General features: G+C 38.8%; 2 protein-coding genes and 1 pseudogene across 3 annotated transcripts; all 3 read left to right on the forward strand.

Moving 5' to 3' along the window:
- The first annotated feature begins 1,666 nt into the window (after positions 1–1,666).
- LOC126617419 (putative respiratory burst oxidase homolog protein H) lies at positions 1,667–3,530 on the forward strand. 2 transcript variants are annotated; one of them, XM_050285489.1, is made up of 4 exons: positions 1,667–2,191; positions 2,295–2,511; positions 2,619–2,725; positions 2,811–3,530. In XM_050285489.1, the coding sequence occupies exons 1-2, from the start codon at positions 1,816–1,818 to the stop codon at positions 2,504–2,506; spliced, it is 588 nt and encodes a 195-aa protein (XP_050141446.1). In that variant the 5' UTR covers positions 1,667–1,815; the 3' UTR covers positions 2,507–2,511; positions 2,619–2,725; positions 2,811–3,530. The 2 variants fall into 2 exon arrangements, with proteins under 2 accessions (XP_050141446.1, XP_050141445.1); XM_050285488.1 differs by having other exon boundaries at positions 1,668–2,191; positions 2,612–2,725.
- Positions 3,531–9,257: 5,727 nt separating this feature from the next.
- Positions 9,258–11,659, forward strand: LOC126617414 (putative respiratory burst oxidase homolog protein H). The gene is made up of 10 exons (XM_050285484.1): positions 9,258–9,325; positions 9,487–9,582; positions 9,663–9,778; positions 9,859–9,961; positions 10,193–10,287; positions 10,385–10,547; positions 10,635–10,808; positions 10,895–11,023; positions 11,113–11,191; positions 11,320–11,659. Exons 1-10 carry the CDS (start codon positions 9,266–9,268, stop codon positions 11,427–11,429), a joined length of 1,125 nt encoding a protein of 374 aa, XP_050141441.1. The 5' UTR covers positions 9,258–9,265; the 3' UTR covers positions 11,430–11,659.
- An 11,835-nt stretch (positions 11,660–23,494) lies between these two features.
- Positions 23,495–24,116, forward strand: LOC126617420 (uncharacterized; annotated as a pseudogene).
- Positions 24,117–26,036: the final 1,920 nt, after the last annotated feature.

Below are 26,036 nucleotides of genomic sequence, written 5' to 3' on the forward strand. Positions count from 1 at the left end.
AATTTTCAAGCTTTTTCATTAGTTTTTCTTTAAATTTTCTTATCTAAATCTGAAAAATATCAAGAATCAAGATGTTATTTTTGAAGAGTGGATGGAAATTGGAGATTCAGAAATTCCAAATTTTTTATTTGAACTTTTCTAAAATGTTCTAATCTTATTACGATGAAGTACTTTGAAATATTCTAATTTTTTGTAATTATTTATACTAAAATGATGTGAATTTGTTGATTGGTTTCGTAACATGGTTCATTACACATTTGCTTCTTCATGACTGTTGAACTCATCCACTAAATTTTAGTGCGCTCCATAATTTTCCTGCCTGAAACAGTTTGATGCGTGGTGTTACCTGATTAGCTTTTTATAATCAAGTTTGTATATTAGTATTAATTTTGGATACATTTTAGTTTTATTTATAATTTTTATAAACTGATATTGACATATAAAATGTCTTTAAGCACAAGACAGAAGTTTCACAAGAAGTGTTCATGATGACTTCTTACTTTTTAGTAATACAATAAAACCTATATAAGGTTATAAAGTTGGATGGAACCAATTTGGTAGCATTAGGGAGGCTATTACTTAATAGAGGTGATATATTGTTTTGCTGACTTATTTATCCTTAATAAGTGATTTTTTTTTTCTAAATAAGAGTCCAGACAATGACAATATAAAAATATCACAAGTTTAATGTCAAAAAGCTAAAAACATGCTTGAGAAGCTAGAAACATTTTGGCTTCAACAAAAGGTGTCAATGTTGACGAAGTATTACATACCTGCAAGCTCAAAGACGTGACATCAACTTTAAAAGCTAAAGCATTTCTCAAACAAGAAATATTTTAATTCATCTTAAATTTTTACTTGTGATATTGCATATTTTTGTAATCATTGACAATTATTACTATACGAACTATCTCAACTAACTGCCACATGTGAACCATTATTCAAGTTGCTGAAGAAGAATGCTTCCACCGAATGGACAGATGAATGTCAGCATACCTTTGACAAGATGAAAGAATACTTGTTGAATCCACCAGTATTGCTCCCCCTAACTCCTCGAAGGCCTTCTCATGTACCTAACTGTCCTAGGGCCGTCAATGGGCTGTGTCCTCGGGCAACATGTATGATGAGTCAGGCATGAAAGAAAGTCGGTGTTTCCTTAAGATGAGATCAAGAAAAGTTATAACTCATTACAATGTGAAGTTTCTTACTATACATAAATGGTTTCAGTTGCGACCTGAATGTTTTATGAATTTAAAGAAGTTATTCCTTTATAGAGTATGAGCTCGTTTGGATGTGTTTTTAAAATGACTAAAAACGATTTTAGAGAAAATGTTTTTGGGTTCCAAAAGTACTTTAAGTGCTTTCTGCAAAAAAACACCAGTTATGTGTTTCTTTCAGGATTTACTTGCATTTTTACTAAAGATTAGCTCTAAAAACATTTTCACGAAAAGCGATTTCAGTTATTTTAAAAGTACATCCAAACGAGTTCAAATCTTTCTCCTTCATATCGTTTAGATGATTATCCTATCCATTGTAAAAATAAAAATCAAAAGAGAAAATATTTTGTTATAAACATCATTGTATATAAGATATCAAAATAAAACAAAATAGTGATATGGTTCTCCTATTATTAGACAAGAACCACCAAAATAATTGAGCCTTCCATTACTCTTCCCTCCTTTCCACACATTTGACCCTTTCAGCTTGTCTTCTCTCCACAACCTTAACTGCGCCCTTGTTTCTCTATTTTCCACATCTATCTTTCCCTTCACAAAGACATGTAAATTTCAGAGGTAAAAAAGTTTCGTGGTGGCAATGAACATGTCAAACAATGATGGCCAGAAAGACCCCAACAAATGGAAGCTTGAAAGAATTGCTGTTGACCCCATGGTGGATATTCCCTTGAGTAACAATGACACAGAAGGCAATGTGACCAAAAGTTCCAACGATGTGACGTTGAAGAGGAACAACAGCAGTGTAAGGAAGAGAAATGGGGTTCAGGGAAACAATCATGCCAGCGTGGGAGGTAGGGCGCCGGTACCAGGAGGGAAAGAAGGGATTAAGAGCTTACGGTTTCTCGATAGGACAGTCACAGGAAAAGAAGGGGAGGCATGGAAGCAGATTGAGAAGCAGTTTAATCAATACGCGGTGGCTGGTAGGCTCTCTAGGGACAAATTTGGAGCCTGCATTGGTAAGTACTCTTTTGCTTTATTACCCATTTGTAAGTTGTATGCATTTTGAAATGGAACATGGAACACAATGTATGTGAGATTTTAGAATCTTTCATTTCGTAGGGATGGGAGGAGAATCGAAGGAATTCGCAGGCGAATTGTTTGATGCATTGGCTAGGAGAAGGATAATTTGCGCGAAAGGTGGGATAACTCTTGAAGAATTGAAGTTGTTTTGGGAAGACATAACTAATGAAGACAAACTAGAAATGAGTGAAGTTGATAATTTGTTAGGTGTGACAAGAATGGCGATGGGATGCTCTCCGAGGATGAGGTAGCAGAGGTGAGGGTGGAGACCAAACTTATATATTGTTTCGTTCTCTCATTTTTTTTTTCTTTTCGTATGTTCGTGAATCAGATTTCTAAAATTTCTTCTGGAAAAGGTTATAGTTTTGAGTGCTTCCGCGAACAAGCTGGCAAATCTTAAAAAGCAAGCAAAATCATACGCAGCTTTGATCATGGAAGAGCTTGACCCTGACCACCTCGGATATATAGAGGTGAAATATATGTAGATGGTTCATAGCATTAATTAGAAATAATTTCTCACTTTCAGCATCTTCTTACATTCTAGTTTTAATACAGATGTGGCAGTTAGAAACCCTACTGAGGGGAATGGTAGTATCTGAAGATAATAAAAAAATTGGAATGATAACGGAATCTCTCACGAGAGCCATGATTCCCAGAAGATACAGAACTCCCATTAGCAGATTCCTATCTACAACTGCAGAACTTGTACATGAAAACTGGAAGAAAATATGGATTGTGACATTATGGTTAGCTGTCAACATAGGCCTCTTTACTTGGAAATACCGCCAATACCAGACCCGCGGATTATACAAACTCATGGGTGAATGCATCTGCATTGCAAAGGGCTGTGCTGAGACTCTCAAGTTCAATATGGCTATCATTCTCATTCCAGTTTGTAGGGGAACACTTACCGCAATTCGATCATCATTTCTCAGCAACCTAATCCCTTTTGATGACAATATCAAATTCCATAAGTTGATTGCACTGGGAATTGTAATTTCGACTTTTATACATGGAGGTTTACACATAACTTGTGATTTCCCAAGATTGGTAACATCCCAGAAAAATGAGTTCATGGATGTTGTCGGGACATATTTCAATTATAAGCAGCCAACTTACATGGACATGATTAACAGTATTCCAGGAATAACCGGGATTCTGATGACGGTTCTAATGATGTTCTCGTTCACGCTAGCAGTAAATTCAATGAGAAAAAATGTCAACTTACCGTGGCCACTCAACAATTTGTCAGGGTTCAATTCTTTCTGGTATGCACATCAAATGGAGGCCAAAACGAGTTAGGGGTGAGGATCGGAGATCAAGAAATACCAAAGAGCGACCGTTTTCGTTACCTAGGATCTATCTTGCAAAAGAACGGAGAATTAGATGGAGATCTCAACCATAGAATACAAGCTGGATGGATGAAGTGGAAGAGTGCATCCGGCGTGTTGTGTGACCGCCGTATGCCACTGAAGCTCAAGGGAAAATTTTATAGGACGGCAATAAGGCCGGCGATGCTGTATGGCACAGAATGTTGGGCGGTGAAACATCAACACGTACACAAAATGGGTGTAGCGGAGATGAGGATGCTTCGTTGGATGTGTGGGCACACGAGAAAGGATAAGATTAGGAATGAGGATATCCGGGGTAAAGTAGGAGTAGCCGAAATTGAAGGAAAGATGAGAGAAAATCGGTTACGGTGGTTTGGACATGTGCAAAGAAGGCCTACTGACGCTCCGATTAGAAGATGCGACTATGGGACAGAGGTTCAGGGCCGAAGGGGTAGAGGAAGACCTAGGAAAACTTTGGAAGAGACTCTAAGAAAAGACTTAGAGTACTTGGATCTAACGAAGGACATGACACAGGATCGAGCACAATGGCGTTCTAAGATTCATATAGCCGATCCCACTCAGTGACTTGGATTTTCCAAGTCTCCAACCGAGAAGTTTTCCTCACTCGGGAAATTAAGGGAACACTACCCCAACCTACATGCTCCACTCAGAAAGCTTCAACATACAAGCTTCAGCAAAAGAAAATTCAAAGAACTTAGCGAAGAAGGCTTTGGTGTATTTAACACAATACGTTGAAATGAAGGAAAGCTTATTTATTGATATCCCCGATAAGCTACAAATATGTACATATACATGAGTCAAAATAAACACACAAGAGGGAGCCTTCACAAAGGTTGCTTAGGAGAAGTCTCAGCAGTCGGTAGAGCCCCAGAAAGAGAAGGCACCGGAGGGGGATCATTTGGAGCCTCAGTACTGGACAGAACCCTAGAAGGAGGAGGCATCGGAGGTTGATCATTCAGAGCTTCATTACGCGGTACAGCCCCAGAAGACGAAGGCAATAAATGCCTTTGGAACAAACCCACAAATCTCTGATGATCAAGTAAAACCTGACCATCAGTTTCCTTCATTTGGTCCAGCTTCCTCTTCATGTTTGTAGCATAGTCATGTGCGAGCCGGTGCAACTGTTTATTCTCATGCTTGAGCCCTCTAATCTCCTGTTTGAGACTCATCACTTCAGCCGCCAATGATTCAACTTGGCGGGTTCGAGCAAATAGGCGTTGGGCCATATTAGACACAGAACCTGCACACTGAACACTGAGAGCCAGCGAATCCTTAACAGCTAACTCATCAGACCGTTTGGAAAGTAGTCTGTTATCTTTGGGAGTGAGAAGGTTCCTGGCCACCACCGCAGCGGTCATATCATTCTTCATCACGGAATCCCCAACGGTAAGAGGACCAGTAGGGGAGACGAAGGATGGGCGCCATATGTTGTCTGGAGAAGGCGGGGCTGCCTCTTCAACAAGGTTCAAGTCAAAACGACGGTCGGAGGGGCCAGACATTTTCAAAGGTGTTGAAGAGAGAAGAGGTCGGACAAATCAAGATCTTAGAAGTGCAAGAATGAAGCTTCTACTGGTGGAGATTCAAGTGTGCTTTGGAACTTAATGCCAGCCCCTATAAAAATCTGCACTCGACGGAGCTTCAGAAATCGAAGAGGCGCCTGCTCAGAAATCGAAGAGGCGTTTGCTTTCTCAAAAGCTGGGCTGCTTAGAGATCACGAGGGTTGATCTCAGAAATCGAAGAGGCGTTTGCTTTCTCAAAAGTTGGGCTGCTCAAAGACCACGAAGGCCGATCTCAGAAATCAAAGAGACGCTCGCTTTCTCAAAAGCTGGGCTCCCCAGAGACCACGAGGGCCGATCTCAGAAATCGAAGAGGCACCTACTTTTCCAGCCTTGTCAGCACCTGTCACACGCACACTCAGCTTTGCGGAAATTATGGGCATTCTGTCGAAGACTTCTGGGGAAGTAGAAAACACATGAATCTTACTGTTCAATCACCCATTTCCCACACGCAACAATAGCTCATGGGTACCACAGATAATTTTGCCAAAGTTCTCTGCCAAAGTTGAGCACGTGAAGCTTGCAGCTCCCACTACATCGCTCTGACCAAGAAGGGTAAAAGAATAGCAAAGAAACAGCACTAACAAAGTTTAGACCCATAAATTTTGAAGGTCTAGCTACCATATTATTACCCACAAGGGTAAAGGAACAGTACCACTGCTGGATAATTGGAAAGTCCCTGTGTGTCAACCTCTGTGCTTCGTGGCAAGGTAGACTAGCAAACATGCCCAACCTTTACTCACATTCGAGAAAACACTCCCAATAAGATTGCTTGCTCCAAAATCGAAGAGGCACCGTCCTCCGAATCTCGAGAGCCAGACTCCCAACATGACTACTTTCTTAAAAATCGAAGAGAGGGTAAAGGAACAGTACCATTGCTGGATAATTGGAAAGTCCCTGTGTGTCAACCTCTGTGCTTCGTGGCAAGGTAGACTAGCAAACATGCCCAACCTTTACTCACATTCGAGAAAACACTCCCAACAAGATTGCTTGCTCCAAAATCGAAGAGGCACCGCCCTCCGAATCTCGAGAGCCAGACTCCCAACATGATTACTTTCTCAAAAATCGAAGAGACACTACTCCCCGAATCTTCGAGAGCCAGACCCCCAGCATGATTGCTTTCTCAAAAATCGATGAGGCATCGTTCTCCGAATCAATCGAAGAGGCGCTCGCTTTCTCAAAAGCTGGGCTGCTCAGAGACCACGAGGGCCGATCTCAGAAATCGAAGAGCCACCTACTTTTCTAGCCTTGTCAGCACCTGTCACACGCATACTCAGCTTTGCAGAAATTATGGGCATTCTGTCGAAGACTTCTGGTGAAGTAGAAAGCACATGAATCTTACTGTTCAATCACCCACTTCCCACACGCAACAATAGCTCATGGGTACCACAGATAACTTTGCCAAAGTTCTCTGCCAAAGTTGAGCACGTGAAGCTTGCAGCTCCCACTACATCGCTCTGACCAAGAAAGGTAAAAGAATAGCAAAGAAACAGCACTAACAAAGTTTAGACACATAAATTTTGAAGGTCTAGCTACCATATTATTACCCACAAGGGTAAAGGAACAGTACCACTGCTGGATAATTGGAAAGTCCCTGTGTGTCAACCTCTGTGCTTCGTGGCAAGGTAGACTAGCAAACATGCCCAACCTTTACTCACATTCGAGAAAACACTCCCAACAAGATTGCTTGCTCCAAAATCGAAGAGGCACCGTCCTCCGAATCTCGAGAGCCAGACTCCCAACATGACTACTTTCTCAAAAGCGAAGAGAGGGTAAAGGAACAGTACCATTGCTGGATAATTGGAAAGTCCCTGTGTGTCAACCTTTGTGCTTCGTGGCAAGGTAGACTAGCAAACATGCCTAACCTTTACTCACATTTGAGACAACACTCCCAACAGGATTGCTTGCTCCAAAATCGAAGAGGCACCGCCCTCCGAATCTCGAGAGCCAGACTCCCAACATGATTACTTCCTCAAAAATCGAAGAGACACTGCTCTCCGAATCTCGAGAGCCAGACCCCCAGCATGATTGCTTTCTCAAAAATCGAAGAGGCATCGTTCTTCGAATCTCGAGAGCCAGATACCACAGACCACTTTTTCAAAGTGCTCTGACAGAGTTAAAACATGTGAAACTGGCAGCTCCCACTACCGTGCTATGACCAAGCAGGGTAAAGGAATAGCATTACTACTTGTTGTTAGGGAGACTCCTATATATGTCGACCTCCATCCCCAACGGACAGGCAGACTTGCAAAAATGCTCAACCCTTCATCATATCTGAGAGGGCACTCCCAACGAAGCCTTTCGAAATATTCAGCTTTCTTTCCCCCCGATAATACCTCTGCAAACAAGCTATACTAGAGCAAGAATATCTCATATCATCAGGGTTAAAAGCAAGAGTATCCCATATCATGCTTTTTCCCTGTCTTTTCCTTTGGCCTTGTTTTTACCTGCAAGACAAGGAGAAAGAGAGCAATCAGTCAGCACTTGGAATCAAGCTTCCAGCCAGGAACTGACTGCCTGGAACCCCTTACCTGATTACTTACCTGGCATTGCTCTCGAGTACTCATCTTCAACATCTTATGTTTCCAGGGAAGATTCCGATCTGCTTGAGGAACAGATAGGGCAAGTGCGAAGGATACAAGGAAGCATGTGGAGACAAGCGTAACAGCACACGTGCCGATACATCCATTACTCTGTCAAAAGCAAAAGTATCCCATATCAGCAGGGTGGAACGTACTCTAGATTTGATGGACTTGTTTTGACCCTCAAATTCTTCAGTCGGCCTTATACTCTGGAGGAAACCAGAAAACCCTCCAGCTCAGTTCAAGAATAAGCCTGTGGAAAGTTACTTCTTCAAAAGCAAAAGTATCACATATCATCTCTTCTCATTTTTCTTCTCTTTATCCTTCATGCTGCTGCAAGATGGGGAGAAGGTGAACAATCAGTCGGAGCTCTGATTGCTTACCTTGTCTGTCACCTCTTTCAGCAGACCCCCTAGCTCGGCGACTTGGGGGACTCCTACTACATGGTTTGTATCGCGCTTGACCAAGCCTGAAACTACAAGTAAGCTTCAAGTGAAATTGATACATTACCTTGTGCATCTCCACCAGTTGAAGATACCACCCCTGGATGGAGGAAGAGTACTTCCAGAGAAGATGCCACATCTACCTATGAGACAGATAAGGCAAGTCAAGACGACACCACACTCCGATACTTAGAAGTTTCGTGATTACGAGATCATTCTCCCATAATATTTCCTAATGTCATTTGTACTAAATCATTCACTTGTACTCACTAAAGGAGAGCTTGAACCTATGTACTTGTGTAAACCCTTCACAATTAATGAGAACTCTTCTATTCCGTGGACGTAGCCAATCTGGGTGAACCACGTACATCTTGTGTTTGCTTTCCTATCTCTATCCATTTATATACTTATCCACACTAATGATCGGAGCAATCTAGCGAAGATCACAAAAAGCGACCGTTTTCGCTACCTAGGATCTATCTTGCAAGAGAACGGAGAATTAGATGGAGATCTCAACCATGGAATACGAGCTGGATGGATGAAGTGTAAGAGTGCATCCGGCGTGTTGTGTGACCGTCGTAGGCTACTGAAGCTCAAGGGAAAATTTTATAGGACGGCAATAAGGCCAGCAATGTTGTATGGCACAGAATGTTGGGCGGTGAAGCATCAACACGTACACAAAATGGGTGTAGCGGAGATGAGGATGCTTCGTGGGATGTGTGGGCACACGAGAAAGGATAAGATTGGGAATGAGGATATCCGAGGTAAAGTAGGAATAGCCGAAATTGTAGGAAAGATGAGAGAAAATCGGCTCCGGTGATTTGGACATGTGCAAAGAAGGCCGACTGACGCTCCGGTTCGAAGATGTGACTACGGGACAAAGGTTCAGGGCAGAAGGGGTAGAGGAATACCTAGGAAAACTTTGGAAGAGACTCTAAGAAAAGACTTAGAGTACTTGGATCTAACGGAGGACATGACACAAAACCGAGCGCAATGGCGTTCTAGGATTCATATAGCCGACCCCACTTAGTGGGAAAAGGCTTTGTTGTTGTTGTTGTTGTTGTTGTTGTGGTGTATATGCTATTCGTCATACATGGTTACTTCCTAGTTTTCGCGAGCGACTGGCACAAGAAGACGGTATATATGCTACTTCAATTTAGCTTCATATTCTCTGAATTACTATATTCACTAAGCTACCGGATGCACATAGACAATTTAACAAGTTCGCAAAGTTTTATTGCGAATTCAAGATTCAAATTCATCCAGCTGAAACAGTTTGCATTGTTTGTTTCTTGCAGACATGGATGTATATCCTTATTCCAGTAATGTTGTATGCAATTGAGAGTTTTATTATACTCATTAAAGAAATTAATCACCCCGTCCATGTCATTAAGGTCAGTGCTCGAAACTTTTACCATTCACTAAAATATCTTGGAAACTTGATCTGATTCATCACGGTTCTTGGATATTTCAGGCGGTAACATATACGGGAAATGTTCTGGCTCTGTACATGAGCAAACCTCCTGGATTCAAGTATAAAAGTGGAATGTACCTCTTTCTTAAGTGCCCTGATATATCAGGTTTTGAATGGTAATAAAAATTACATAGTTGCTGATCATGATCAGAAACCATAATATCTTTACAAAAACTAAACGCTTCGTTCACTTCAGGCATCCCTTCACCATCACTTCTGCCCCAGGAGATGACTACTTGAGCGTCCACATACGAAGCTTGGGAGACTGGACTACAGAGCTTAGAGAAAGATTCGAAAAGGTAATGTACTTGTATTAGTATTAATGTGCCTAAATCATAGTACTTATGTCCTAATCTATATTTCAACATCCTACTCTCTAACAGTTCGATATCTGAGGCTACTCGTTCATTTTTCACTTAGGCTACTTACTAAATCATGACGAAATTTAGAAAACTGGCCATTTATTTTAAGCAAGTGTTAAATGAACTCATTCTTTTATCTCTGCTGCAAACTTATTCAAAGATATGCAGGCATGCAGCCAGCTTCAAAGTACACAAACTAGAAGGGGAAGTCTTGTTAGAATAGAAACGAAAGCTCATTCATACCACAGTCATGAAACAGAAGGGTGAGCAGAATCTTAGCATGAACCATATGTTTCTCATGATGAGTCAAACCAAAAGCAAAAATCAGTAAATGCTATTCAATTTTTATTTTGATGGCAGATATCTGAAGATCGTCATAAAGGGACCATATGGTGCACCGGCTCAAAATTACATAAAGTTTGACATCTTGTTGCTCATAGGTCTGGGAATTGGAGCAACTCCCTTCATCAGCATCTTAAAAGATATCATAAACCAGATAAACCTCAAATTAGCTCTTAATCCTGTGAGTCCAAGAAGCAAAAAAGATTTAATTTTGTCAAGAATCTTATGTGAACGATAACTAACAATTCAAATTAGTTAACTTATGCAGGACTCAATAAACGGGCATCAAGAAACATCCGCGGAAACCAAATCAAACAGCATGCCAACGGAGGCATACAAAAAGGGTCCAGAAAGAGCATACTTTTATTGGGTAACAAGGGAGCAGGCTTCCTTTGAATGGTTTAAAGGTGTCATGGATGACATTGCAGAATGTGATAACAATGTGGGTTTTTAAATTAAAAGTCAGATAACAACCCTAGCCGCATTATTTTTTTCATTGTTTTCCTTAACATGAACCAAATGTTGCAGCATATGATAGAAATGCACAACTACTTGACTAGCGTGTATGAAGAAGGAGACGCGCGGTCTGCTCTCATTGCCATGGTTCAGAAACTGCAACATGCTAAGAATGGAGTTGATGTCGTCTCAGAAAGCCGGGTATTAAATTTCGAAACATTGTCAACACGCAAAGCATTGGTCCTGGAGTTATAGTAGTCCTAATTCTGCATAATGTATCTGTGTGACAGATAAGAACTCATTTTGCAAGGCCTAACTGGAGAAGGGTGTTTTCCAACTTGGCTACCGCACATGAATCCTCCCGAATAGGTGAGCCTAATTCTGATGAAATCTCGCATTTCTTTTATCCAGAACGATTATGAAGTCTTCAAGGTGCAACAAAGTTTTGGACATTCTAAGCATATATAAGACCGTTTCGATTCACTTGTTTGTTGCAGGAGTTTTCTATTGTGGAAGTCCAACACTTACCAAAACACTCAGGAAGCTCTGCCTAGAATTTAGTCTAAACTCAGCAACTCGGTTTGTCTTCCACAAGGAGAACTTCTAGAACAGCTTTTCCACAGTGCAGATGCAGTCCTTTTTGTACAAATACTTCTCTTTTTCTTTAATGTACATACTCTTCTTCTCATTAACCATTGTACATCCAGAAGGAAAGGAAAATATATACATATATATGTGTAAATATACAAAAGGTGAGAACAAAAGTGGACTAAAATTTCTGGTCCTCACTTTGAGTTCCATATAATTTTTGTTTCACTGTTAATCATCGCAATCACATTCAATGGGGAGTTGCCTCCCAAATCTTAGTTTGCTCAAAAAATGTGTTATCTATATTTTAACAGCTTATAAACTTTAATTTTGAGGTCCGTAATATGACATCCGAGTTCTAGTTGAAGGAAGGCCTTGATACTAACTAATTTTTTTCCATCCCTTGTTTCAACTGGATGACGATGACAATATATGACGTACACCTTTTTCTGTGATCGTGAGGTGAAACCTTTTATATAGACAAACAATCCCTATGATTTTCCTATTAGAATCCTTGTACGAAATCAACATTGTCTCCCAGTTTTAATATCAGTGAGTAATTCAAGATCCATCGTTAGTTTCAATCCCTTGTAAACTAGGACAACCAAAACATCTTCTAATAAGATTTTTCTAAACAATTATGAATTAAAAAATCTGGCCAAAATATACCTACACATGATACCACTATGTTGTACTAAAAATTGGTATATGACATGTACTTAAAAAACAAAAAGTGATTTCTGCAAAGATCTATTGGAAACACAACGGAATATTAGAAAATTAACTAGGTTAATGGTTCGACTTCCTTCCACTGTTACAGGACATAGGTTAATGATTCAACATATCACTACTACAAAAGGGCCTTATTGTGTCGGTGGTTGGTGTCGATTTTATATAATATGATGGCAGATAAGACATTTTGACACCTACTTAACATGGTGTCGGAATTATTGTCGGTTATAACCGAAATAAACTGTTAATATCGCTTATAACCGACATAGATTTCAATATTTTTTACTAGTGGTGTCGCATAAAAAAAAAACCGTGTCGCTTTTAACCGACACAACGTTAGCGTCGGTTAAAAAAAGACTGGTGTTGCTTATTCCCGGCACTAATGATAATTTTTAAATATTTTCAAAGCCAGTGTTGGTTGTAGGCGACATAGGTTTTAATTTTTATTAAATATTGTGAAACCCGGAGTCGCTTGTAACCGACATAAAGTTAGCGTTGATTAAAAGAAGACTGGTGTTGCTTCTACCCCACACTAATGAAAGTTTTTAAATATTTTCAAAGCCTGTGTCGGTTGTAGCTGACATGGATTTTAATTTTTTTAAATATTTTGAAACCCAGTGTCGTTTGTAGGCAACACATTGGTGGCCTTTATATACCCTCCTCGTGTTTTCATCTTCCTCTCTCGCATCTTTCTTATTTCTTCTTCCAATTTATAAACTCTCCCCAGTGTTTTGTTCTTTCTCTCTCCCATCTTTCTTATTTGTTCTTCCAACTTCATTAATTCCTTCTTTTTCATAGTAAGTTTTTCTTGCTTCTAGTATTTTTGTTTTCTCCTCTTATGTTTAATTTTTATTTACAATTTAATTTTGCAGAGATTTTATTTGAGTTGGTTGAGTACATAAAGAATTGATCAACGACAGAATTCTTCCATAATTCAGGTTTCTATCACTAAATTCCTTAATTTTTAAATTGTATAATACACAAGTTTATTTATTTAAAAATTCTAATTTAAGTATTTAGATAAATTGCTACGATTTATGTTAAATTAATAATGTTGATGCACAAAATCAGTGAGGACTTTGGTACAATAGAAAATGTTAAGTTTGTGACCTTTGCTAGATTGCTCTGGTCACTAGTGTGGATAAGTATGTAAATGGATAGGGACAGGGAAGCAAACACAAGATGTACGTGGTTCACCCAGATTGGCTACGTCCACGGAGTAGAGGAGTTCTCATTAATTGTGAAAGGTTTACATAAGTACATAGGTTCAAGTTCTCCTTTAGTGAGTACTAGTGAATGATTTAGTACAAATGACAGTAGGAAATATTGTGGGAGAATGATCTCCTTTTATAGAAGAGAGTTTCTAGCTTTGTTCTGACATTGACACGTGTCTTGTTGTGATTGGCTTTCGATGTTGACACGTGTCGCGCTATGATTGGCTTCTAATGTCGACACGTGTCGCACTGTGATTGGCCTTCTGGTTGGAGGGAAACTCTTCTGGGTCCTTGACGGTATAACGTTGACCGGTGCTCAGTAGTTTCAGGATTGGTCGAGTATGGTACAAATAGTGTTCCCCTAAGTTCCCGAGTGAGGGAAGCTTCTCGGTTGGGGACTTACAAGATCCAAGCCGCTGAGTAATCACGAAACTTCTAAGTACCGAAGTGTGGTATTGTCTTCACTTGCTTTATTTGTCTCATAAGTAGATGTGGCATCTTCTCTGTAAGTACTCTTCCTCCATCCAGGGGTGGTATCTTTAACTGGTGGAGATGCACAAGGTAATGTATCAATTTCACTTGAAGCTTACTTGTAGTTTCAGGCTTGGTCAAGCGCGATACAAACCATGTAGTAAGAGTCCCCCAAGTCGCCGAGCTAGGAGATCTGCCAAAAGAGGTGACAGACAAGGTAAGCAATCAGTCCCAGATTAGAAGTTTGATTTGAGTTCCAGCTAATTATTCTCATTCTCCCTATCTTGCAGGCAGCATGAAAGATAAAGAGAAGAAAAAGGAGAAAAGATGTTATGAGATATTTTTGCTTTTGAAGAAGTAACTTTCCACAAACTTATTCTTGAACTAGGCTGGAGGGTTTTCTAGTTTCCTCCAAAGTATAAGGCCGACTCAAGAATTTGAGGGTCAAAACAAGTCCATCAAATCAAGAGTTCGTTCGACCTTGATGATATGGGATACTTTTGCTGTTGACAAAGTAGTGGATGTGGTATGGTGAGGCTTTGCTCTTTGGTGATGTTGCTAGCGAAAGGTTGTTGAAGTTTCTTAAGCTCTTCGGATAAGGCAGCGAGCGGAGCTTGGATTTGACTTAGACTCTTCCGTTTAGATTATGCGGTTCTGCAGGGAGGGCGTCGTGTTATAGTGATCTGTTCTAACTCATTGTTGAACCTTCTGCTTCAATCTTTTGCATCGCAGAAGTGGTGCGCAACCTTTTCATTTGAATGGTCTTTCAGAGCACTACTTCTCAGTGACTCATCCATGCTTGGCAGCTTCAATGTAAAGGGCCAATATCGTATCAACTGTTCTGAAGTATTTGCCGAAAGGATTCGTGACCTTGACAACAGTTGAGGATGAGTACTCGAGAGCAATGCTAGGTGGGCAACCAAGCAAAGGTTTTAGGCAATCAGTTCCAGATCGGAAGTTTGATTTCAAGTTCCGACTGATTGCTTTCTTTCTCCTTGTCTTGCAGGTAAGAGCAAGGCCAAAGGAAAAGATAGGGAAAAAACATGATATGGGATACTCTTGCTTTTAACCCTAATGATATGAGATACTCTTGTTCTGGTGTGGCTTGTTTGCAGAGGTATTATCGGGGGGAAAAGAAGTTGAGTATTTTGATAGACTTTGCTGATAGTGCCCTCTCAGATGTGAAGAAAAGTTAAGCATTTTTTTTATTTGCAGGTCTGCCTGGATGTGGAGGATGAAGGTCGACATATATAGGAATTGTCCCAACAACGAGTGGTAATGTTGTTCCTTTACCCTTCTCGGTCATAGTAATGTAGTGGGAGCTGCAAGATTCACGTGTTTTAACTTTGTTAGAGCACTTTGAAAAAGTGGTCTGTGGTATCTGGAAAGCTGATGTTGCATGTGAAGATTACAAACAAGCTTTATCCAAGGAAATCTGGTTCTCGAAGTTCGAAGAGCGGTGCCTCTTTGATTTTCAAACAAGTAATCCTGTCGGGGATTTGGCTCTCGAGATTCAGAGAACGGTGCCTCTTCGATTTTTGAGAAAACAATCCTATTGGGAGTCTGGCTCTTGAGATTCGGAGAGCGGTGCCTCTTCGATTTTTGGAAAAGTAATCATGTTGGGAGTTTGGCTTTTGAGATTCGGAGGGCGGTGCCTTTTCTATTTTTGAGCAAGTAATCCTGTTGGGAGTCTGGTTCTTGAGATTCGGAGAACGGTGCCTCTTCGATTTTTGAGCAAGTAATCTTGTTGGGAGTGTTTTCTCGAATATGAGTAAAGGTTGGGCATTTTTACCAGTCTGTCTTGCCACGGAGCACGGAGGTTGACACATATAGGGACTTTCCAATTATCAAGCAGTGGTGCTGTTCCTTCACCTTTGTGGGTAATAGTAGGGTAGCTGGACCTTCAAAATTTATGTATCTAAACTTTGTTAGAGATCTTTGGCAAAGTTATCTGGGGTACCCGAGGAGCTCATGTTGCGCATGGAGATTGTCGACATATTTTACTCAGGAAAATCCGTTTCTCGAAATCCAGAGAGTGGTGTCTCTTCGATTTTTAAACCAACGGCCATGTTGCCCTTTCTTTTATAAGGGCACCAATTGTATGCAAGAAGTACATTTAGAGAATTATTGCTCGTAGGAATTTTCCCTTTATTTTTGTACTTCAGAGATTTATTGGACCTCATTTCTCCTTCATCATTTCTGAAAATGTCTGGCCCATCCGACCGTCATTTTGACTTGAACTTTGGTGAAGAGGCAGCTATGTCTCCTCAAGACAACATATGACGCCCATCATTCTTATCCCATACTAGTCTTCTTATCGTTGGGGACTCTGTGATGAAGAATGATATGATCACTGCGGTGGTGGCCATGAACCTTCTTACTCCCAAAGATAACAGACTACTTTCCAAACTGTCTGATGAGTTGGCTGTTAAGGATTTTCTTTCAATGTTCAGTGTGCAGGTTCTGTATCTAATATGGCCCAACGCTTATTTGCTCGAACCCGCCAAGTTGAATCATTGGCGGCTGAAGTGATAAGTCTCAAAAAGGAGATTAAAGGGCTCAAGCATGAGAATAAACAATTGCACAGGTTCGCACATGACTATGCTACAAACATGAAGAAGAAGCTTGACCAGCTGCAGGAATCTGATGGTCAGATTTTACTTGATCATCAGAAGTTTGTGGGTTTGTTCCAAAGACATTTATTGCCTTCGTTTTCTAGGGCTGTATCGCGTAATAAAGCTCCAAATGATTAACCTCCGGTGCCTCATCTTTCTGGGGTTCTGCCCAGTACTGAGGTTTCGAATGATCACCCTCTGGTGCCTACTCTTTCTAGGGCTCTGCCGATTGCTGAGACTTTTCCTAAGCAACCTTTGTGAAGGCTCCCTCTTGTTTGTTTATTTTGATTTATGTATATGTACATATTTGTAACTTATCAAGGATATCAATAAAAAAGCTTTGTTTCATTTCAACGTATTGTGTTAAATACACCAAAGCCTTCTTCACTAAGTTCTTTGAATTTTTTCTTTTGTTGAAGCTTGTATGTTGAAACTTTGTGAGTGAAGCATGTATGTTGAGGTAGTGCTTCTTTAATTTCCCGAGTGAGGAAAACTTATCGGTTGGAGACTTGAAAACTCCAAGTCACTGAGTGGTCATGAGACTCCCGAGTATCAAGGTGCAGTAGCATATGGTAGGAGTCCCCCAAGTTTCTGGTCGAAGGAGTTGACGAATGAGGCATTTCCTTTCTAACTGGTAGCCCAAAACTCCTCCTTCATAGCCGGACATGTGTCGACATCAGAAGCCAATCATATTGCGACACGTGTCAACATCGGAAGCCAATCACAACATGACACGTGTCAATGTCAAAACAAAGCTAGAAACTCTCTTCTATAAAAGGAGATCATTCTCCCACAATATTTCCTAATGTCATTTGTACTAAATCATTCACTAGTACTTACTAAAGGAGAGCTTGAACCTATGTACTTGTGTAAACCCTTCATAATTAATGAGAACTCCTCTACTCCGTGGACGTAGCCAATTTGGGTGAACCACGTACATCTTGTGTTTACTTCCCTGTCCTTATCCATTTACATACTTATCCACACTAGTGACCAGAGCAATCTAACGAAGGTCACAAACTTAACACTTTCTGTTATACCAAAGTCCTCACTGATTTTGTGCATCAACAAATAAATATTTAGTCAAATTAATTAATTTTGTCACTTGAATTGTTATGAGAAAATGGAAATGAATAATATTTTATAAGCATTTCTGTTAAATTAACAATGTTAAATATAACATAAACTGATAATATTTAGTAATATAAGAATATATTATGTTAAATTAAATTTTTTTTTGCACTCTAATTGTTATGAGGATATTCAAAACTTGAATTTAACAAACAATCAAGATTAGATGAGCATAATTTTGATAACTTTTTGTTGTTATTTTAATTTGTTTTTACTATAATAGGTGTTGGAAATTAAAAGATTGCAATCGTGATAGAGTTCAAGGGTTGAAAGATAGAAATTGAAAATTCTAATAGTTATGCCTACATGATAGAGATTGAAAGATTGTAGGGATCTTAGTGTCAACGTAATATTTTGCCTCATAAAGTGGTAAAACATGGACAAAAGTTGGTTGATGATACCTTGAAATTTGGAAGCGTATACAGCTGGAATTAATTTGTTTTTGGATCAAGCGGTTGCAAATGGTGTTGGCCCTGATAAGTTTAGATGTCATTGCAAAAGATATTGTAATTGATCTACTTTTGTTAGGAACACTATTGTTGAACATCTCGTATTGTATGATATGGATAAAGATTATAAAAATACTTGGTGGCGACATCGTGGTGAGCCAAACATTGGAAAGCAAAATGTGGCAATTGGAGAAGAAGAAACAGGAGATGAGGCGACTGGTATGCATGATTTTCTTAATGATGTATTTGTCCAACCATTAATAAAAGAAGGTGTTGGGCCATCTACTGAACCTTCTATTGGGGAAGGGCGGCCATAAGAGGTGGAAACTTTTTTTAGGTTGCTTGAAGAGGCAGATCAAGATTTGTGGCCAGGTTGTAAAGAGTTTAAGAAATTGGAAGCGGTTGTAAGACTATATCAGATCAAGTGTTTAGTAGGAATGCCAGAGGAGATCTTCACCACTTTACTTGAGTTAATTAAAAGAATGTTGCCTAAGGGGGATTATTTGCTTGAATCCTGTTGTAAGGCAAAAAAACTTATAAATGACTCGGGTTGGCCAGTGATAGATTTAATCATTTAGGGAAAATAAGGCATGACCATAACATATGGCCCATGGTGCTTTTTGTTTACAATTTGCCGCCCTGGATGTGTATAAAGCAACTGAATTTGTTGTTGTCTCTATTAATACCAGAACTGCGCAGTCTTGGTAAAGAGATTGATGTGTCCATGCATTCATGCGTCCATTGATTGACGAGTGAGTTATGAGAGGTATAATTGAAGGTATTTGCAAACATTGAAGCGCTATGTTCGTAATAAGGGTCTTCCTAACTTTAATTAATAATTATAATAATTTGTGTTTCGTTTTATAATTGTAGGTATTTACAAAAATTGAAGCGCTATGTTCGTAATAAGGGTCATCCTGAAGGTTCTATGGTTGAAGTATAATTGGTGGATGAGTGCTTGTCCTTCTGTTCCATGTATCTTAAAGATGTTGAGTCTCGTCGCACCCGTAGAGGCCGAAATTAAGATGGTATTGGACGTGGAGTATCTGGTGAGTTATCAATTTTTGACTCCAAAAGATGTTATGTTCATGAGAAAATGTGGAGCTCGATCTAAATATTCTTTATCAGTGCCATAAATACATTCTAAATAACTATGATGAAGTTAACTCATTTAGAAGGTAAGAATGTTTAATCATATGTCTTAATGTTTTATTGGTTTTCTTAACTTTGAAAAGTTAATTATATAAAATTGGACATAATTGCCCAAGCAACATGAGGAATTCTTAAAAACTAAACATCGTCAAGAAAGGTTAACTATGCAACAAATCAAGGAGCAAAGCAAGAAAGAATTTCCAAAATGGTTCAAGCGACATGTGAGTGAGTTGATATAATAATCACATTATTTATTTATATTTTCACATTTTAATTATAACATGTTTATAGTTATCATGTCAACTTTTATCTTCATTCTTATTACAGATGAATTCAAGATGTCATCCTACTGACACGTTGATATCTCAAGACTTGCATTGGCTAGCTAATTATCTTAGTAGAGTTGTGAGTAGATATAAAAGTTACATTGTTCATGGGTTCAAATTTTGTATAAAATTTGTGGATGATAAGCATACGAATCAAAATTGTGGTGTCTCTGTGTTCCTGGTGCAATTGGGCAAGTGAATTGTTATGGCAAAGTTATAGATATATTCGAGGTTAAATATTGTGGTCATACTGAGGTAGGAGATAGTGGTCAAGTTAGGGTTAATAGTGAAAGTTCACGAGGAATGAAGACCGATCAATATGGATTTACTATGGTGAACTTCAATCGATTGGGATTTAAAGAGGATACTTTCATATTAGCATCACAAGCATTACAAGTATTTTACGTCGAGGACACAATTGAAAAAGATTGGCACGTAGTTGTTCGAATGCAGCCGAGTGATTTGTTTGACGTATTAGATGATAATGATGCAATTGATGATTATGCCATACCTAATTTGGATGATCGGATTCTTGACAATGAAAATTTCCATACAAGGGTTAGCGTGGAAGAGACTCATTTTCATGAATCATTACCGTCTACTGAGTAAGTTAATTATGCTAATGCCGACGACGATGACACACCCCGATCCCAATCGAGGCATGATGGCCGTCACGTGAGAGTAACGTAGCCATGTGCTCTGTGCGGAAGTGAACGTGATATAAAAATACAGATAAATAAAAACCAACTAACTAATTTACACTAGACTAGCATATCAGTGTGAGTGAAAATGTTTAAGTGTAGGTACACACACAACCAGAGCTTAGGTATTAGAATGCAGTCCAGAAGTCTAATTACTAATTATACATATCATAAAAGAAACCCTACACTAGTGGATGTTTGTCAGAATCGTCGTGGAGTCCTCGTGAGCCACCAACACGAACTTCTATCTAGAACCTGGAGAGGTGCAAAACCGAAAGTGTGAGTAGGCAAAAACAAAGTTTTTTCAAAACAATTTATCTTTCCAAAAGTAATAACTCCTCACCGTAAAACCCATATAATTTCCCAGAAAATAGTCTTACGTACGTATATAAGAACCATGCTTGAGAGTAGCAAAACCACATGTATGCCATGTCAATCATCTCCACAATGCATAAGTAAGCCAAGTGAAATGAATCAATATAAAATGACATATCAGCCGAAGTCACCTAACATGACCTGTATGGCTGAGTCTATCACTCATCAGTCAAGGCCTGTACACGAGTTATAACCACCTAATGTGGTCTGTACGACAGACTAGGTGTAAATGATCATGTGAAGGTTGTGTGAAGTATCGCAAGTCACCTACGAGTCGGAACCACCTAAGGTGGTCTGTATGACAGGTTGGCACCTACCTTGGATCCAAGGTGAGCGTGTGGTGCGAGAGGTCAATGATCAAGTGAAGGCTAGGCCCTGGCCTTAGGCGGAGCACTAACATTGGGGTGTAGGACAATGAATTCTAAGCACAACAATTCATCATTAACTACTATATAATCATACCAACAATGTATACTCACCTGAACTTACCTTGGCCTTCGCAATAACATGCAATATTATGCAAAGCTATACTAAATCATATGCTAAAATATAAAGCAAATATGACATGGCATTTTAAACTGTAAAACCATTTAAAACTATTTCTGGGAAAACGTAAAGCATATATACGTATATATAGAAAATCAAAAGCCCACTCATTGGTATGTAGTCGGGTCGTAACCCTCTAATCTTGCCTGGATGCACTCGTCCTCTGGAAATGTCTCACCTATATGTGAAACCATTATTTTAACGTCAATTTTAAGCACATAACCAAAACCGTGTAATAATTTCTCATACGTTGCTCAATTGGGGTGTTTGAATATACCATTATGGCCTACTCAACATCACGAGCATCCCCATATTTTTAGAATAATTTTCTGACGTCCCATGCGCCCTCACGCGTTGGCCAAGGCACATCCACACGCGTCGACCACTCGCAGGCACGTGCTTGGCACACGGACAGAATATTTAACACCGTTAAAGAAAATTCCATTAAATAATAGAATATTTCGTTAAAGATATCTGACGCCGTTAGGTATATTCTATCAAAGTTGACGGAATATTCTCCTTATTCTTTGGTGGTTCGCCTGATTCCGTCGCCGGCCACCATCTGCGTCGTCGGAAACTGGAAATTTTTTAAACCTTAATATCTTCTTCATTTTTCAACCAAATTTCATGAATCCTTCGACAGTCCGTCTAGGCTTACAACTCGATAAACCCGAGTGTCCCAACGTCAAACTACTCAAAAATTGTTCCAACATACTAGAGAAGTTAGAAAAATACCTTCTTAAGTCTCAAAACTAGCTAAAACCTTCGCGATCGCGTCGGAGAAATTCACACTCCTTGCCGGAGCTCGGATATCTCGAGTTCTACAAGTCTTTTCCTCAAACAAAGGGTACGGCTCGACTTGTGAGGTCGAGGGAAGCACAATAGTGTTATCCTTACAATCGATCTGTGAGTGTGCGATGATGTTTGAGAATTATGGGGTTTGGTCGTACGGACGTGAAGAGAGTTCGAGAAAGAGAGGTGGAGGGTGTGCACGTGTGGTGTATGTATACGTGTCTCACGGGATTGGACAATTTCAAATTGCCTCAAGTCCTATTGGGTTGGAAGTTTAGGGCTAACCATTTGATCCAAAAACAATCCTACAATTTTAATTGAACCCAAGAAAGTAGGAGGTATGGTGATTCGTCCATTTCCTTAGTCCGACCACATAATCGTTTATTCGTAACATTTTCGTTAAGAACACAATTTGGCCCTAACTTGCGTTAACGCTCTCGTGACGTCGCGAATAATTTATTCACGTCGGCAAAAATTAATTTATAACTATAAACGTACATCCACGTCACTACGTCTCGAGGGTATAATCGTCAATTCCACACATCTGAGGATAAAATATATATTAATTCAGGACGGGTCGTCACATACGACCTAACATATGATGACACGGAATAAATATATTAATTATTTTATGTATTTTAAGTATTAATTAGACTATGTTTCAATTCGTATGTGATGATGTTTTATCATAAAATTATATTTTTGTTTTTTAGTACGTATTTTATTTAAGTTAAATTTTATTTATTAAAATCTTAAAATGTTATATGATATAACAAAAAAAACCAAAAAAAAAAGAGCTGGTTATTTTTTTTCTTTGGGTTAAACATTTTTTTTTCAAACTAGTTTCCTGTCGCTTTTAGCCGACATCATTGGTCGAATAATTTAAAATATTTAGGCGGGAATTTTCCCACTTGTTTTGTACGAGGAAATGGATTGAATTACAGTCAGTGTCAGGCTTAGTGTCGGTTTTAATCGACACCAAGTACACTTAATTCGACACGAGTTACATTAAATTCGATGTCAGGTGAGTAATGTCGATTGTAACCGACGCTAGGATCTTTTAATTCGATGATAGCTTCATTTATTTCGATGTCATGTGAGTAGTGTTGGTTAAAAGCAACGTAAAGTTGACTTGGGAAGAGGAATTTCAATTAGTCACTTAGGAAGTGGAACGTCAGTCAGGAAGTCAGTCTGTCAAATATCGTGTCGTTTTTAACCGAAGCAAACTCCATCTAGACCAACACTACGTACAATTCAATAAAGTGTAATAGAAGCTTGTGTCGGTTCAAATCGACACCAATTTTTATTTAAACTGACACCACATGAATTTCATTTATTTTGACATCAAGTGCAGTCAATGTCGATTTTAACCGACGCCAACTCAGTATCCATATTTAAACCCCTTTCTTCCCCATTTCATCTGTGCCTTCATTTCTTCACCAATTTCTGTCTTTCTCCTTCTTCTTACCCATTTCATTCGTGCTTTCATTTCAGTCTCACCTGTTTAATTCCCTCTTCCCTGTGCGTCCCTTTCTTCCTCAGTTTCAGTTTTTCTCTTTCTCCTTCCAGTAACTTTTGCTATGGATCAACATTTTCAAGATCAACATTCTGAGGAACTCCAATTCGAAGAGGAAGAGTTCGAAGGTGGTTCATTTTTAATTTATTATGATTATTAATTTAGGTTTCTATTTTGTATTCTAATTAGTATTATGCTTAAATTGAAAATTTATTTTTGTTTCTTGGTTTTTAATTGTTTTTTCGATATTTATAAGGATCAACTCAACGGAGATGCGGACCCTTAATTCCTAATTGGAAAGAACAACCTTGTTCATTTGATTCATCTGGAAAATGCATTAGTGATAATTCTAGTATGTTTTCAAAACATGTAGCGGCAAAGGTTAGGGATTATAGAAATATTCCGATGGTGAGAGATTGGCGTTTGATCAAGGAAAAAGACAAGGAAGTGTTCTAGAATAGAATAAAGGTATAAATATTTTTTTTTACTTTAAGATAGTAGAATAAGGCAATGATTATAATAATAATAATAATTAATTAGCTTGAATTTTTTGATGAATTTAGGACACTATAATTTTTCAAGATGAAGATATAGTGAAAATGCCTATGATCCGCCACATGATGCTTCAGATTGCGGAGCATGCGCATAAAGAGTATAGAAATAGATTAAAAAAATTATTATACTAATAAACCGGTCGAGGAGCACAACAACACTCCTTCTAATGTGAATCCTGGATAGTGGGTTCAGTTGGTGGCATACTGGAATAAAGAAAAAACAAAGGTAAACGTTTCATGATTTATTTTATTATACCTTAAAATTTGTCTAATAAATTCTCCTTTTTAGTAGATTGCCGAAAAAAATAAGCATAATCGGTAGTTGAAAACAATGAACCACACGACCGGTTCAAAATCTTTTGCAAGAGTTCGGGAAGAATTTGTATGGGTTGTACATTTTTAAGAATTGTAGTTAATTTTAAATTTAATATATAGTTGGTAGAAATTTTATTTTTAATATGAAGTTTGCTTAAAATTGTTTGTTTTTTCATTGAGATATAATTATAGCGGAATAAGCATGGGAATGAGGCATATCCTGTTTCTTTTTTTCGTCATTGTCATACACAAAAAGATAGAACTTGGATTGATGAAACATCTTAGCGCACATGTTTAATTGATTTTTTCATGTTAGTATTTCATTGTTATTAATTTTTAATATCTATAGTTTATTTTTCTGTTTTATGATTATTGAATTTTTATTTTTAAAAATTGTATTGCAAGGCAACCATGCAAAGCAATATTCAATCTTTGATTGAGTTTGGCCAAGAAGGCAATGATGAGTTTAGGACCCGAGTTTATGTCGAGATGATGGGTCCTGAGAGTCATAATAGAGTCCAAGGATTTGGACATGGGGTGACTCCGGATGTGGTGTCATATGCATCTTCTTCAGCTTCTACTTCTAATTCCTCTAGGAGGTCATCCATGAGTTCAGTTGCACTGTTAATGACTGAAAACAATGAATTGCAAAAGGAAGGATGAAGCTAATGCTAAACGATTAGTGGACCTAGAGGCTAAGATTCAACAAATAGACAGCCAACAGCAGCAACAAAATCAATTGTTGACGTTGTTACTGCAAAAAATTTAGCCGCCGCCACCGTATGGCCTGAGAATCCAACAGTCAGGCCAGCGTCAGCCTTCTTCTACATATCCATGCCCACAAGGAACCCAACCCTCGCCCCACAGTTAGCCTCCCCTTGCATATCCATACACAGGCTATAATCAGTAACCTCCTGTATATCCTATGTATTAGACGCCGCCCATACCATACATGTAGCAGTCATCCATGTCATACATGCAGTAGCCGCCATATCAAATGCCCGTATATCGACCTGAGATGGCTTCTCCTGATGGATTTTCCTTGGATGTTCCAACTGGAGGGTTTTCTGGAATGCTCGTGGGTGCTGCATTAGATGTGGACATGACGAGGGTTTTCGGATCACAAGGAGGATCTGAAGAAGGATCTAGGGCACATTCAGGCTCTGGTTCTGTTGAGTAGTTTATTTGGTTTGCTCTTTTGTCGGATATGTATGACACTTTGGCTAGGATTTGTAGTTTCTATTTCTTTCTTTTTTTGTATGTTATATTTTAATGTTGGATTTAGTGTTTGTTATGGCGGATGAGTTTTTGTATGTTATGTGAGATATAAAATGTTCGTTATGGTGGATAATTGTTAATAGTTTTTATTAATGTTTGCTTTGGCCTATATATGAAATATGGTGGGAATTATTTTTATATAATTTTTGTAATTATTATTAATTAAAAACTGAGACAGATTTTATTATTATTATTGTTATTATTAATATATTTGGTGTCGCTTATGGAGGACAATTATTAATATATTTGGTGTCTCTTATGGAGGACAACATAATAATTATTTTATGTATCGAGATGTTATGTAATGTCGGTCATAACCGACATTAGTTTGAGTATTTTATTTATTTAACTATTACGTGATGTCGGTTAGGACCGACAATAGGTTTGATATTTTAATTCTTTAATTGTTGTTTGATGTCGGTTAGGACCGCCATCATGTCAGAATTTAACGTCGCTTCT

Source organism: Malus sylvestris, chromosome 3, assembly GCF_916048215.2.
Source record: "Malus sylvestris chromosome 3, drMalSylv7.2, whole genome shotgun sequence".
Lineage (NCBI taxonomy): Eukaryota > Viridiplantae > Streptophyta > Magnoliopsida > Rosales > Rosaceae > Malus > Malus sylvestris.

Bases quoted from the DNA above. Each gene is read 5' to 3' on its own strand.
- LOC126617414 (XM_050285484.1), top strand. From the start codon at position 9,266: ATGCTATTCGTCATACATGGTTACTTCCTAGTTTTCGCGAGCGACTGG. The intron at 9,326-9,486 runs GTATATATGCTA...TGTTTCTTGCAG, and splicing joins GCGACTGGCACAAGAAGACG to ACATGGATGTATATCCTTAT. The intron at 9,779-9,858 runs GTAATAAAAATT...CGTTCACTTCAG, and splicing joins GATATATCAGGTTTTGAATG to GCATCCCTTCACCATCACTT.
- LOC126617419 (XM_050285489.1), top strand. From the start codon at position 1,816: ATGAACATGTCAAACAATGATGGCCAGAAAGACCCCAACAAATGGAAG. The intron at 2,192-2,294 runs GTAAGTACTCTT...TTCATTTCGTAG, and splicing joins CAAATTTGGAGCCTGCATTG to GGATGGGAGGAGAATCGAAG.